General features: G+C 38.7%; 1 protein-coding gene and 1 pseudogene across 3 annotated transcripts; one reads left to right on the top strand and one right to left on the bottom strand.

The window, feature by feature from the left end:
• Positions 1-128: 128 nt before the first annotated feature.
• LOC139193359 (F-box protein At4g18380-like) lies at positions 129-838 on the top strand (annotated as a pseudogene).
• A 4319-nt stretch (positions 839-5157) lies between these two features.
• On the bottom strand, positions 5158-11275 carry LOC103432154 (protein FAR-RED ELONGATED HYPOCOTYL 3-like). Of its 3 annotated transcripts, none has more exons than XM_008370320.4 (10): positions 10793-11224; positions 9056-9214; positions 6717-8933; positions 6575-6631; positions 6261-6329; positions 6093-6161; positions 5934-6002; positions 5793-5843; positions 5610-5706; positions 5158-5537 (listed from the first exon to the last, which is right to left on the bottom strand). In XM_008370320.4, the coding sequence occupies exons 2-9, from the start codon at positions 9056-9058 to the stop codon at positions 5650-5652; spliced, it is 2592 nt and encodes an 863-aa protein (XP_008368542.3). In that variant the 5' UTR covers positions 9059-9214; positions 10793-11224; the 3' UTR covers positions 5158-5537; positions 5610-5649. The 3 variants fall into 3 exon arrangements, with proteins under 3 accessions (XP_008368542.3, XP_070672785.1, XP_017186910.3); XM_070816684.1 differs by having other exon boundaries at positions 5793-5837; XM_017331421.3 differs by lacking the exon at positions 9056-9214 and having other exon boundaries at positions 10793-11275.
• Positions 11276-12573: the final 1298 nt, after the last annotated feature.

Here is a 12573-nt window from a genome sequence, read left to right as displayed (position 1 = left end):
AATTATTTTTCATATAAAATTGTGAGATCCACCTTTACAAACCCTTCCCCACCCATCCATCCAACCTTCCTCCACTACACTTTCTCTCCTCTCTCTTTCTTTCTCCTCTCTCTCTGGGCAACCTGTAATCTGCAATTTCTTCCCCCATCCCCCACTCTCTCTCTAAAATCCCTACAAGCCTAATCCATGTGGATATTTCTCCTCCTACCATAATTTCTTCCCTCATCCCCTCTTTAAAATCCCTCTCTATAACCTGCAACCTTCAATCTTCTCGTACAACCTGCAACCTTCAATCTTCTCGGAATCCTACTCCTCCATCGACAACGACCACTACGATCGCCTTCCCGACTCCCTCCTCCTTCATTTTCAACAAGATCGGCGAAGTCTCGACCAATTTGGTGTCACCCACCACTCGCCGGATCGAGCTTCCTAACGGCGAGCTTGGCATCGACTACAAAATTTTGCTTAGGTCGAGGGCCGATTTCAGCTCTACCTTAGACAAATGTGTCATCCTCGGCGCCTCCTCAGTTATCCACCAAGGACCCACCAAAGCATCGCTCTGTCCGGTAACCGGGTCCAATGGGTTGTGCGCCACCAACAACTCCGCCGAGGCGGACGATGCTGCATATGAACAAGGATCAGCTTGGTTCTGAAGGATGCAGACGGATAGGGTATTGCACATGAACAGGGACCAGCTCAAGGAGTTGCGGGTGAAGCCATCGTCGGCCTCCTTAGCATCGAAGAGGGTGATTAGCAGGTGAGGGCGGCGGTGGGGAAGTGGGTTCTAGTTTTGGTGGTGAATGAAGGTTGGGGGAGATAGATTGCAGGTTGCCCAGAAAGAGAGGATGGTGGAGGAAGGTTTGGGGGACGGGTGGGGAAGGGTTTGTAGAGGTGGATTCCACAATTTTATATAAAAAAATATTTTAATTTTTAATTTTTTAATATTTAATTATTTTTAATCCAGTTGGATTAGTGAGTGGGCCCCACCTCTAGTCACGTCAGTATTTAACAGAGAAATTAACAGAAAAACTGACAGAGGTCTGACATTAGAACAAATTTGTAAGATGAGCTATGACATAGTCATTTTTAAAAGATGTGGTATGATAGTGTCGTTCGACCCATAGTTGAGGTAATTTTGTGTAATTTACCCTATAAATTATATAATCAAAACCGTTCAATTTTTTTATTTTCATTTGAAGATCATGTCTATAAAAAATCATTTAAATCCGAAATCGTTTAGTCATCCAAATATATGGAATAAATAGATGATTTATCATAAGTATGTTACTTGGTACTCACGTAGTTTAAATTCTACCAAATTATTGTAATGCTTCAGTTAAACATAAACTCATCAGACCAACTCCAATAGTTCATTTAAAGATAAACCTCTCCCCAAACCTTGTAAAACAATTGGACCTAAAATAAGTTTTGAGTGAAATAGTTTTTGGAGCAAATACCGGCCAGCCAAGATTTTGGCCTAGGTTGAAACGCACGTGGACGCGACCACAAAATTGGAGAGCTCATAGGACAGACGTGCACAACGTGCAGAAACACTAACAGCGGGTGGGGCTCACGCTGACATCGTTGTCGGCCACCCAAAACGAGCCCAATGACTCTTTTTCTATCGAACGGTAAAAAAGTTATCCTAATTTATTTATGTGAACATTTTAACCTAAAAATATTTAGATTCTGATAAATAATGAAAGGATAAAAGACTGTTTACTACCATCATGTTTTGTGGTTTTCAACATTTAGTACATCAAGTTTTTTTCGTCTCAGATTCATACCTAAAGTGTAAATTTTGGGACAGTCTCATACATTCGTTAGTCAAACTGTTAAATCTGCCGTTAATTGTGACGTGGTGCCATGATTGGGCGCTACATGTCATCCACGTTTTTTTTTCTTTTTTCTTTTTTCTTCTTCTTCCTTCTTCTTCCTTCTTCTGCAACTTTTTTTTTCTTCCTCCTTCTCCTTCTTCCTTCCCCTTCTTCTCCTTCTTCCTTCTTCTTCCTTCTACTTCTCCTTCTTCTTCTTCCTTCGAATCTGGGGATTTTTTTTTTCTTTTTTCTTCTTTCTTCTTCTTCCTCCTTCTTCCTCTTTCTTCTTCTTCTTCTTCCTCCGACTGCAACTTCTTTTTTTTTTTTTTCTTCCTCCTTCTCCTTCTTCCTTCCTCCTTCTTCCTTCCCCTTCTTCTCCTTCTTCCCTCTTCTTCCTTCTTCTTCTTCCTCCGAATCTGGGGAAGATGAAGGTTTTTTTTTTCTTTCTCCTTCTTCTCCTTCTTCTCCTTCTTCCTTCCTCCTTCTTCTTCCTTCTTCTTCTTCTTCCTTCTTCTTCCTCCGAATCTGGGGAAGATGAAGGTTTTTTTTTTTTCTTCTTTCTTCTTTCTTCTTCTTCCTCCTTCTTCTTCCTTCTTCTTCTTCTTCTTCTTCCTCCGACTGCAACTTCTTCTTCTTTTTTTCTTCCTTCTTCTTCTTCCTCCTTCTTCCTTCTTCTTCTACTCCTTCTTCCTCCTTCTTCCTCCTTCTTCTTCTCCTTCTTCCTTCCTCCTTCTTCCTTCCCCTTCTTCTCCTTCTTCCTTCTTCCTTCTTCTTCATCTTCCTCAAAAAAAAAAAAAACCTTCATCTTCCCCAGATTTGAGGAAGAAGAAGAAGAAGAAGAAGAAGAAGAAGGAAGAAGAAAAAGGAAGAGGAAGAAGAAGAAGGAAGAAGGAGGAAGAAAAAAAATAAAAAAAAGGTTGCAATCGGAGGAAGAAGAAGAAGAAGAAGAAGAAAGAAAAAGGAGGAAAAAGGAGGAAGAAGAAGAAAGAAGGAAAAAAAAAACTTCCCCAGATTCGGAGGAAGAAGAAGAAGAAGAAGGAGAAGGAGAAGGAAGAAGAAGGAAGAAGGAGAAGAAGGGGAAGGAAGAAGGGGAAGGAGGAAGGAAGAAGGAGAAGGAGGAAGAAAAAAAAAATTGCAGAAGAAAGAAGAAAAGAAAAAAAAAACGTGGATGACACGTGGTGCCCAGTCATGGCGCCACGTCACAATTAACGGAAAATTTAACAGTTTGACTAATGGATGTATGAGACTGTCCCAAAATTTACACTTTAGGTATGAATCTGAGACGAAAAAAACTTGATGTACTAAATGTTGAAAACCACAAAACATGAAAGTAGTAAACAGTCTTTTACCCATAATAAAAATACTAAGCTGACCCATAAAATATGCATTTCATGTAACTCATGGAACAATATGCAAAACCTTATCAACGCATATCAAACACAAGAAACAAGAGTTGTATAGGAAAGTCATGAAACACACAAAAGCATATGAAGCACATGGTATAAATATATAACACATGAAACAATATGAAACGTACATTAAACACATGAAACACAAACCTACACACACCTCCTCTAGATAAGCATAGGTTGAAACTCAAACCTACACACACCACTTGCTGTAGTGAACGAATAAATAAACAACGAAGAAATGTCCTACCGCTTGGGCTGGCCAATTTATGGGTCGTCATAACAAGTCAACCATCATTCTCGAGGTTGTGGCATCTTACGACATTTGGATTTGGCATACATTATTCAGCGTTAGTGGATCAAACAACGAGTCTTCTCCTCTGTTGATGACAGCGTCAACGGATAGGCACCTGAATGGAAGTGCAAGATAAACAGTAATAGAGACAAGCTAGGTTAATACTTAACCGATGGTATTTAGTTCTGCATTTATGAAAAGTTATTCTCATCCCGATAATCCAATTTCTTCTTTCCACTATCTGGATGAGAATAACTTTTCAAAAATAGAGACCAACTAAGGTAAATACCATCGGTTAAGTAGTAACTTAGCTCATGTTTATTACTATTTATCTTGTACCTCCATTCAATCCATTGACGACGTCATCGAATGAGAAGAAGACCAAAAACATTGATATCGTTGTTTGATCCAATAATGCCGGAGAATGCATGCCAATACAAGTGTTGTAAGACGTCACAGCCTCGAGAACAATGGATGACTTGTTATGATAACCCTTAAATTGGCTTGCCCAAGAGGTAGGACAATTCTTCGGTGTTTATTTATTCGTTTGCTGCAGCAAGTGCCACCTTAAGTTTTACACAATAACATTTATAACATCCAATTAATGGGAATACAAAATTCGAATACCCACTTGTTATCTTTTAATTGGAGCATTTTCCATGAGCTCCTGGCTAAAACTTAGAGAGGATTTGAGTATTTTCATTTTCAATCACGCTCTCTAGGAGCTTCTAAATCTAGGAAGTGAGAAAGAAATTCCTAACAGCTCGTATCATTGGTAACTATTTTTTAAATAAAACGTTATATTTCTATTGGTACGTAACGCTAAAATGCATATGCTTTCAAGAAACACTACTCACATGTGATGATTTCAAAAATGGGTTCCAGTTCAAGTTCTTTAGTCCAGAGTTCAATCGGGTGACAGTGAAAAATCGTTATGACTGTGTTTGGTTTGATTTAATTATACGGATTAACAAGAGTAGAGAATTGTTCCGCATTGCATTCATTCATACCATTTTATACGTGTATTTAATTATTCATTGATAATTGAGTTTTGTTAATTATCCATGTGTTGCAACAATATAATTTTTTTAAGAAGCTTTTATAATAGCTTTCTGGCTTTTGTAGCTAAAACTTAACTAAAAAGTGTATGGTTCATAAGCTCTTAAACAAGTCAAAATGGTGTTATTCCCCTATTTGGGTCAATATAGTTTAATATTGACTTTCCAAGTGTTTCTCCAAGATATAAAGTTTTACAAACTCATGAGAGCCCTAAGTCTAAATCTCATGAACGACACTAATAAACCTCTCATTTCTCAACCGTCATTGATTTTTGGAGTAAAAAGAAATGCTTATGGAATGGGCTCACAAGCCGAAAGAGAATCTGCTTTAGGCCTTTTTGGAAAGAAGCAAGCTTCAAAGTAAAACACCAACACGAGAGATTTTTCAGGATGACCGTCACACGATATGGTACACCATGTGTCCCTATATAAATGGTGGGTTATGTGTGTTAAAAGGTTAATTACTTAAAAATTAAAAATTTCCACCACTTGCATGAAAACACGTGCTGTACCATCCATATTCCTGTCACAACTAAAAATTTCTCCACCAACACACCCAATTCATCCAAAACAAAAAATAGAAAGTGAAAATATGAAAATTTCACTTGGCAATTTTGCTTGCATCCTCACTATGTTAGCTTGTGCGCAGCAGAAGCAGCAATCAGTCAATAGAATTTTGACTAGAGATAAGTTAACTCTGATCTCAACTGACCCTATTGAGGCTAAGCAATCAGAGGTACAATAATACAACATCCTTTACAGAGGATATGAACCCTTCTCAAATTTCCATCCTACTTCCGAAAAGACTGCATACGAAATAGTTAACAACAGCCTACTCTCTCGTCTTATTTTACAGGTACCAAATGAGGAAGTTGTCCATCGTGATCCCTCTGTCCGCAAGGTATGATACATTTCACTTTTCTTTACATAGAGATTATCTTCAAAGGGTCTCCTTTACCTTCGGAATAATTATTTAATCAGTTCCACTGTGTTTCAAGTTAAACTTTAGCTGACATCCAAGGAAAATTACCTTTTCACATGCAAGATACCAACACTGGGCAATGTGTTCCTTAAGCATGTCTGGATGCATCCTCATGCAATGGAGTGGTTCTTACATTGGGGTCATCCTGGCACGAGGAGAAAACAAATGTAAGCTAAGCTAAGCAAAATGCATAATTTAGGAAAGTATTAGTACCATGTCTAGCAAACTAACCCGAATTCCATAAGCAAAACCAGTTGGAGTTCTGAAAAAATCCATCTGTCCCTGCAAGCACAACGCCGCAAATTATAAAATGCAACCATTTGAACATGGTCATAGGCTGGATATTTTTGTTATCATGATAGGGTACTGTACCAGCCCATGCATGCTTTGCTGAGCACTGTAATAACCGTCATGACTTGGGGCTATAGAGTTCAGTTGTCCCTGCAAGTATTAAAACCAGGTCCAAGTTATATTCATGTAGTTTGCGATATTGCTAGTGTTTTTCTACTCATTTTAATAGTTATGACTTACAAGCCCCTGAATGGTCTGTTGATTCCCATAGTAGTTATCCCGTGTAGGCGCCATTAGATTCAATTGTACCTGACAAAAAGGAAGCAAAGGATGAAAATATGAAAAACAATAAAATAAATAAAAAGAATCATAGACAATTTGTTATTAGTACAAGATATGGTCTCATACCATTCCTTGCACATTCGGTTGGGCACCATAATAGCCATCAAGGGTTACTGTTCTTGAGGTCAATTTCTCCTACAAAATATTGCCATGGTCAAATAAGTGTAAGAAAATTTTACTTGAGGTTCACTAATTTACTACACAATTTTCCCACATGCGATGCCAGATTTACCTGGGCACACCAATCTTGTGTGACCAGATTCATAATATTGTTTCAAAATGAATATGCATATCCCAGATTAGGATACCAATCAGCAAGTGATATAAAACAAATATTTGTTTTTCAAAAAAGCTAAAAATAATAATAGAAGAAGACAAACCATTTGTTGCAAGCCGTCTTGTGCACCAACAGTCATAACCTCCGGCTCACAGTTCACCTGCAATTTGATTAGAATGTTACCTTTAAATAAAAGTTATAAAACTATAATGAGCATTACGATTTAGTCACTATCAAGAACAAACCTTTCTTTTCTTCGTCGGATTCTTTTTCTTGTTTGTCTTGCTGCTCATACTTCTATTTTGGTTATCATCTTCAATGCAAAGCAGGCCATGAGTGACTGATGTGCTAGCTTCTAACAGACTCTTACTAGAATTATTTACACTCACACAATTTCCAAAAGCTTCTTCTAGTGCACGGCATGCAACACTGTAACTCTCCTGAGATAGAGTTCCTTCCTCAATCACTTTCATTGCCCGTTGACATAAATCATTAAACTTTTGCACCCTGGATAGTACAATGTCGGATTCTTCTCCCACAAAATGCTGGCTCTTTGCATCTTTTGTCCAACGTTTTAATACATATTGTGATGGGATTGCAGATAGGCCACATATTTGGAGAACAATCAATGCATGTCTACAAAGATAACCTTTATATTCAAATAAGCAGCATACACAAGAAACCTCCGTCTTCATTTCATTCCATGTTACGATGAAATCTTGATTCTTTTCAAAATCTACCACGTTGAAAATAATGCTTGTCTCATCTTGTCTTTCCCGTTTAGGGTGACAAGCAACTGCACCTAAAACCTCACCTTGAATTTTCTTGAATACTGCATGTGTGTACAGCCCTGAGACGCTCTTCTCCAAGGGCGAAGGAGATCTCAATGTTGGAGGTTTGTTCCATGTATCATAATCTGCTTTGGCTTCCTCATCATACCTATCTTGTAGAATTGCTTCGTACTGTTTCAGGAATTCTTGAACAGTGGTCTTCTTATGCACATACTTGTCAAAAAAGGAGTTCACACTCTCAGATCGCTGAACTGCAGACATCCCAGCCAAACAAATTTCCCTCATGTACGTTGGTACCCACTGTTTTCGATCTTCATACAACAACTGAGTCCATTCATCCTCTTTCAGTTCAAATTTCTCAACAATTTTCCACCATCTTTTTTCAAACTCTTCATTTGTAGATGACCTGTGGATGCACTTTTCAAATTTCACCATAAAATTTTCATGCTGTTTAATCACATGGCCAAGATTTTCAGAAACCTTCCCCAAAATATGCCACAAAGAAAAACAATGATAAGCACTTGGAAAGACCTCTGCGATAACTGATTTTATCGACTTGTCATGGTCAGTGATTATTACTTTTGGAGCTTGTCCACCCATAGCTTTCAACCACGTCTGCATTAGCCAAGAAAAAGTTGCTGTACTTTCATCTGATACCAAAGCACATCCTAGCAGCACGAACTGATAGTGTTGATTCACTCCAACAAATAAAGCAAGAGGCATTTTATATTTGTTCCTAATGTAGGTAGTATCAAAAGACACTATATCACTGAAATTGATGTAGTCATGCCTACTTTTAGCATCAACCCAAAACAAACTCTTCAGCCGTTGGTCTTCTCCCAGATCTATAGAATAGAAGAAGTTGGAATTCATATTCTGCATCTGTGTGAAAAACTCGAGCAAAATCTTCAAATCTCCTGCCTCTAATGCCAAATTCCTACCCTTATCAAAAGGATTTTTGGAATCACTTTTTAGACCAACCACATTTTTGTATTCAGCAAATTGTCTAGCCATTGCAGCGTACATTTTTCTTGTCTGTTCACTGACTGCTTGGGCTGGTAAAAGCTCGTGGTTATGCTCCTTCACAAAATTATGTATAACCCATTTACCATCTGGTCGTCTCTTCACATGCATCGAAGCTTTGCAGTCTGTCTTTGAACATGAACGCCGACCAGTCGGATTTTCTGGGTCTTGCTTGTTCTGTCTGGCACGTGGTCTATTATACGACTTGTCATACTCGCGCTTGGTTCCATATCTAGAACAAGCAAATTTCGCATCAATAAATTCTCTCGATGTCTTTGAACGGCGGCTGTTTTGGATTGCGGTGTTGAACCCCATAGACCGAGCATACTCCTGATAAAAAGAGTATGCTTCCCCATGTGATTCAAACTCCATACCAAAAAGCGGCTCAAGATTTGTATCCTCTTTAAACACTACAATATCTGGTGTAGGAGAATTCAAATCCCCGCCATCTTCAGCAAGTACTTCATCTCCAACATCCTCAATGTTTCCATTCTCTATATCTCCGTTGTGCACTTTTTCTTCATGTTCCAACATGTTATCAATTTCATGAGGCTCTTCATCTTCTTTGTCATGCTCACCAGAAGGTAGCCGTAGATCAATGTCCATGGTGAGGTTATTTAATTTTAACTGGTTGCTATCGGAAAACATCTGAAACAAAGAAAAGACAACAGTTGGCGGTAAATCAAATAATGATTAAACTTACATACTCTGAAGAATAATAACGAACAAAAATTCACTTTCCTAATTAAAGTAAGAAAAGAGTTACAAACCATTTTGGAAGTTCAAAGCACTATTAAGTTATTAACAAACAGCTCCAACTAGATTGTATTGCCTTGTCAATGTGAATACAACGATGACATCCTCCTCTTCCAACATAAGGGAGCAGTATCACCTCCCATGATATCTTATATGCTATTATAAAGCTTTGGCTGGAAGAAAAATAATAAACTAACACGCATTAATCATACATGATTGGAAATTTCAAAGAAAGAGCCAATTGAACCACTATCACACGTTAAAATCATGATGCTTCAAAAGGTTTAGGTGATTATCACAGATAGAGCAATTGTGCCTGGGAAAATGTTTTTAACTATTAGTTCCAACAAATAATATTCAGAATTGTGTATGATTCACGTAGTCAGTTACAGGTGTGAGAATTTTCTGTTCAACACAGGTATTTACGTAGTTCGAGAGTCCAGCTGCCATAACCTTATTGATACCATATCCTATTCACAGAGGTATTCTAGAGCGCCAAAGTGAAGTATTTAACCTAACATACCAGAACAGGGTGGTAAGGCACCTTCTTTGAGGCATAAGGTGTTGTTCTGAACTCAACAGAATGCCACAAAACAAAACTTGAAAATGATAAGAAGTGGGACTATCATTTATCTATCACATAAAAATTCATCTAGGACCACAAATATGTATATCAACATAAAAAAACTGGCAAACATGTATATCAACTTCACAATCTAATACCAATTCCGATGCTAATTATCTATTTCAAACTAACTCAAACGAAAACAAAAAATCCACCATCTAAACGTCAAGAAACATTCTACAATGGTCTAAATAAGAGCAATATAGTGTTCATTTTTACCACATATGTGATAGTGTGCTGACACAAATAAAAGAGTTTCAGCTACACATGGCAGCAGATAAGAGAGGGCTTTCTATATTTTGAAGTGCAAGATACACACACAATCCAAACGAAACCCGATCAAACTCACATGCCCGTTCCACATCCCGGTTCATCGTACAATTTCTAAACTTGCAATTAAATTCCCAAAAGTATAGACCATCAAGTCATGAGCTTTAAAACCGAAATAACTCGGAATTGGGAAATCAAACTTTACATGCTAATAAGTACTGATTTGGTACTAAGGTGATTTTATAAAAAGTGGGTATAAAAAAAAACTGAGCTCAAAAAGGTATTTGGTAAACACTTAAAAAAAACTTATTTTCGCAGTCTTTGGTGAAAAAAAAAAGTTAAAAACGTGAAGCAACAAAAATAAGTATATTCTCACATCACACCGGAAACATTTTTTATTTAAAGCTCAGCAATACCAAACAAGCCCTAATACTACTCAAGCTTTAAAATGCGCAACAGTGCATGTCCACTTAGGATTGCAACCAAACTAAACCAAGCCTCTTCAACAAATAAAGAATTCCCAACTACTCAAACGTATAATTTTTTTAGCTGAATTCAAAACGCTGGAAAATTACTCAGATAAATGCGCCAACTTCTGCACACAATTTTGTACTAAAAATTAACTACTTGATACCAACTCCTCAGTTTTCAATCCCATTTCATTAATTTAATGTCAAATGCAAGAAAAATCCCAAGTTCAAATCCCAAATTGCACACCGACAAATTCAACCGAAAACAAACTCAAAAGAAGAATTTATAACATTGAATTGATTCAGTAACAAGTATAGAGATGGAGGTAGATTGTAGAGAGAGAGAGAGAGAGAAAGAGAGAGGGGAGAGAGAGAGATTACAATACCTCTTCCCGTATTACATACGGAGGAACCAGGAGGAGGAAGCTTCGATCCGCAACTGCGAAGGAAGATGATCGCACACGCGAGGGGGAGGAGCGAGTGGCCAATTACGAAGCTCCTTTAATTTTGCCCCCAATTTGTTTCTGTTTTAGGGTTTCAAAATCGATCCCAGTTCAATCTGACTCTCACTTTGTCCCACTCGCTGCCTCTCTTCCCCCTTTTATTTATGTCCCGGACCGTCGTAGCCACGCGTGTCGCGCGTGCCGGCCCCTCGTGCTGTTGATGTAATTGTGCGACTACCGAGCGAGCTAATCTCCGGATGTGGGTCCCGCTTTTACTCATACGTTAAGAGCTGAGTGTGCGCGTTTCACGCGTGGCTGCCCGCCCGACAAAGCCACTCGTCAGCTGCTCTCAGCTGTCTTGCTCTCTCTTTCTCTATTTTCTTCTACGTTCTTTGACTATTTATCACAAATTTATTTCATTTTGTTGATTTAAAGTATTTTTTTCATTGTTACGTAACTACATTCTAGTGTTTTTTCTCTTCACGTCTTCCTCTAGCATCCCCTTCTCCTAGCCTCTCCTCGCTCCTTAACACTTTAACCCTCCCCCCATCCACTCCTCTCGTGACTTTCATTTTCCCTCACTGTTCTTCCGCAACCCCTCCCCCCTTATCACTTTCTCTCTGGTATTTGGTGTTGCCCATCACCTTCTTCCCCCAATCTTCTGTGGGCAACCAAATTTTTTTCGACATTGTTGAAGTCCTCCGACTGATTCTCGAGATTTATTGTCGTACAAAGATTCCTCCCCGTATCTAGGGATAGATCTACGAGCTTAGGTTGGTGTTTGTTTGGTTGACTGGTGGGTCGGACCCTCCCTCAATGGCGCACTCTTTCGATTTTGTGGCTCTCTTCGTCTATGTTGTGGTGGCACCGCCCTGCGGTTAAGTTGTCGATGGCGATGGGTTTATGCAATGGAGTCATGCCCTTCGGAGGTTTTTTCGTTTTTTTAGATTTGTGATGTTTCTGTATCCTGGGTGGAGTTAGATGTGGGGTGTTCCTGGCAACGGCTTCCTAGGTGCCCACATTTGGCGTGCAGATCTACCGTTGGAATTTCTCTCAGTGATTTGGGCTATTCGAGGGCTTTGCCCTTGGAAATATCGTTTCAACCCTATTTGGGTTTGTGGTGGTGGTGGGATTTGGTGGTGCAGCATCGCCAGTGGTTTTGGCCTGGCAAGCCCTCTTGACACACCTGACCACGATATCCTCTGAATATTAGGATAGGCATGTACTGGCCGACACTCGAGGGTGACGAAGTCATATTAACATGCATGTAGAAATATGAAGAAAGAACGAACGTAAAATAAAACACGTGAACTTAACTATTATGAATATGCAAATGTGGGAACATGTTCAAAGTATACAACTAATCAAAATTATTGTATAAGGAATATTACAAAAAGGTATGAACAAATGAATAGGTCATACACCGAGAGGACTTGAAGATACCAATGCGGGAGTGCCTTGACGCCGAGATTGTACACCTCAATTCTAAATCCTAAAGGGGGTACAAAACAAAACATGAGTGGACCAAGTTTATATATAAGTAGTACTAAAACAATTATTCTTCAACGTACTAACCCCCAGTTTATGAAAACTCGTATAGTATAAGTAATAGGTTTTCTGAAAAACCCTAGCATGCCATAAAACCTTCATATAACATATATCATATATAAAGTGCTTAGTAGTGGTATCACAATAGCTCGAAGGCCCTACATCGCCCGCCCGAA

The sequence above is a fragment of the Malus domestica genome, chromosome 17, assembly GCF_042453785.1.
Source record: "Malus domestica chromosome 17, GDT2T_hap1".
Lineage (NCBI taxonomy): Eukaryota > Viridiplantae > Streptophyta > Magnoliopsida > Rosales > Rosaceae > Malus > Malus domestica.
The sequence above is the reverse complement of the archived record's forward strand: the minus strand, read 5'-3'. Positions and strand labels throughout refer to the sequence as shown.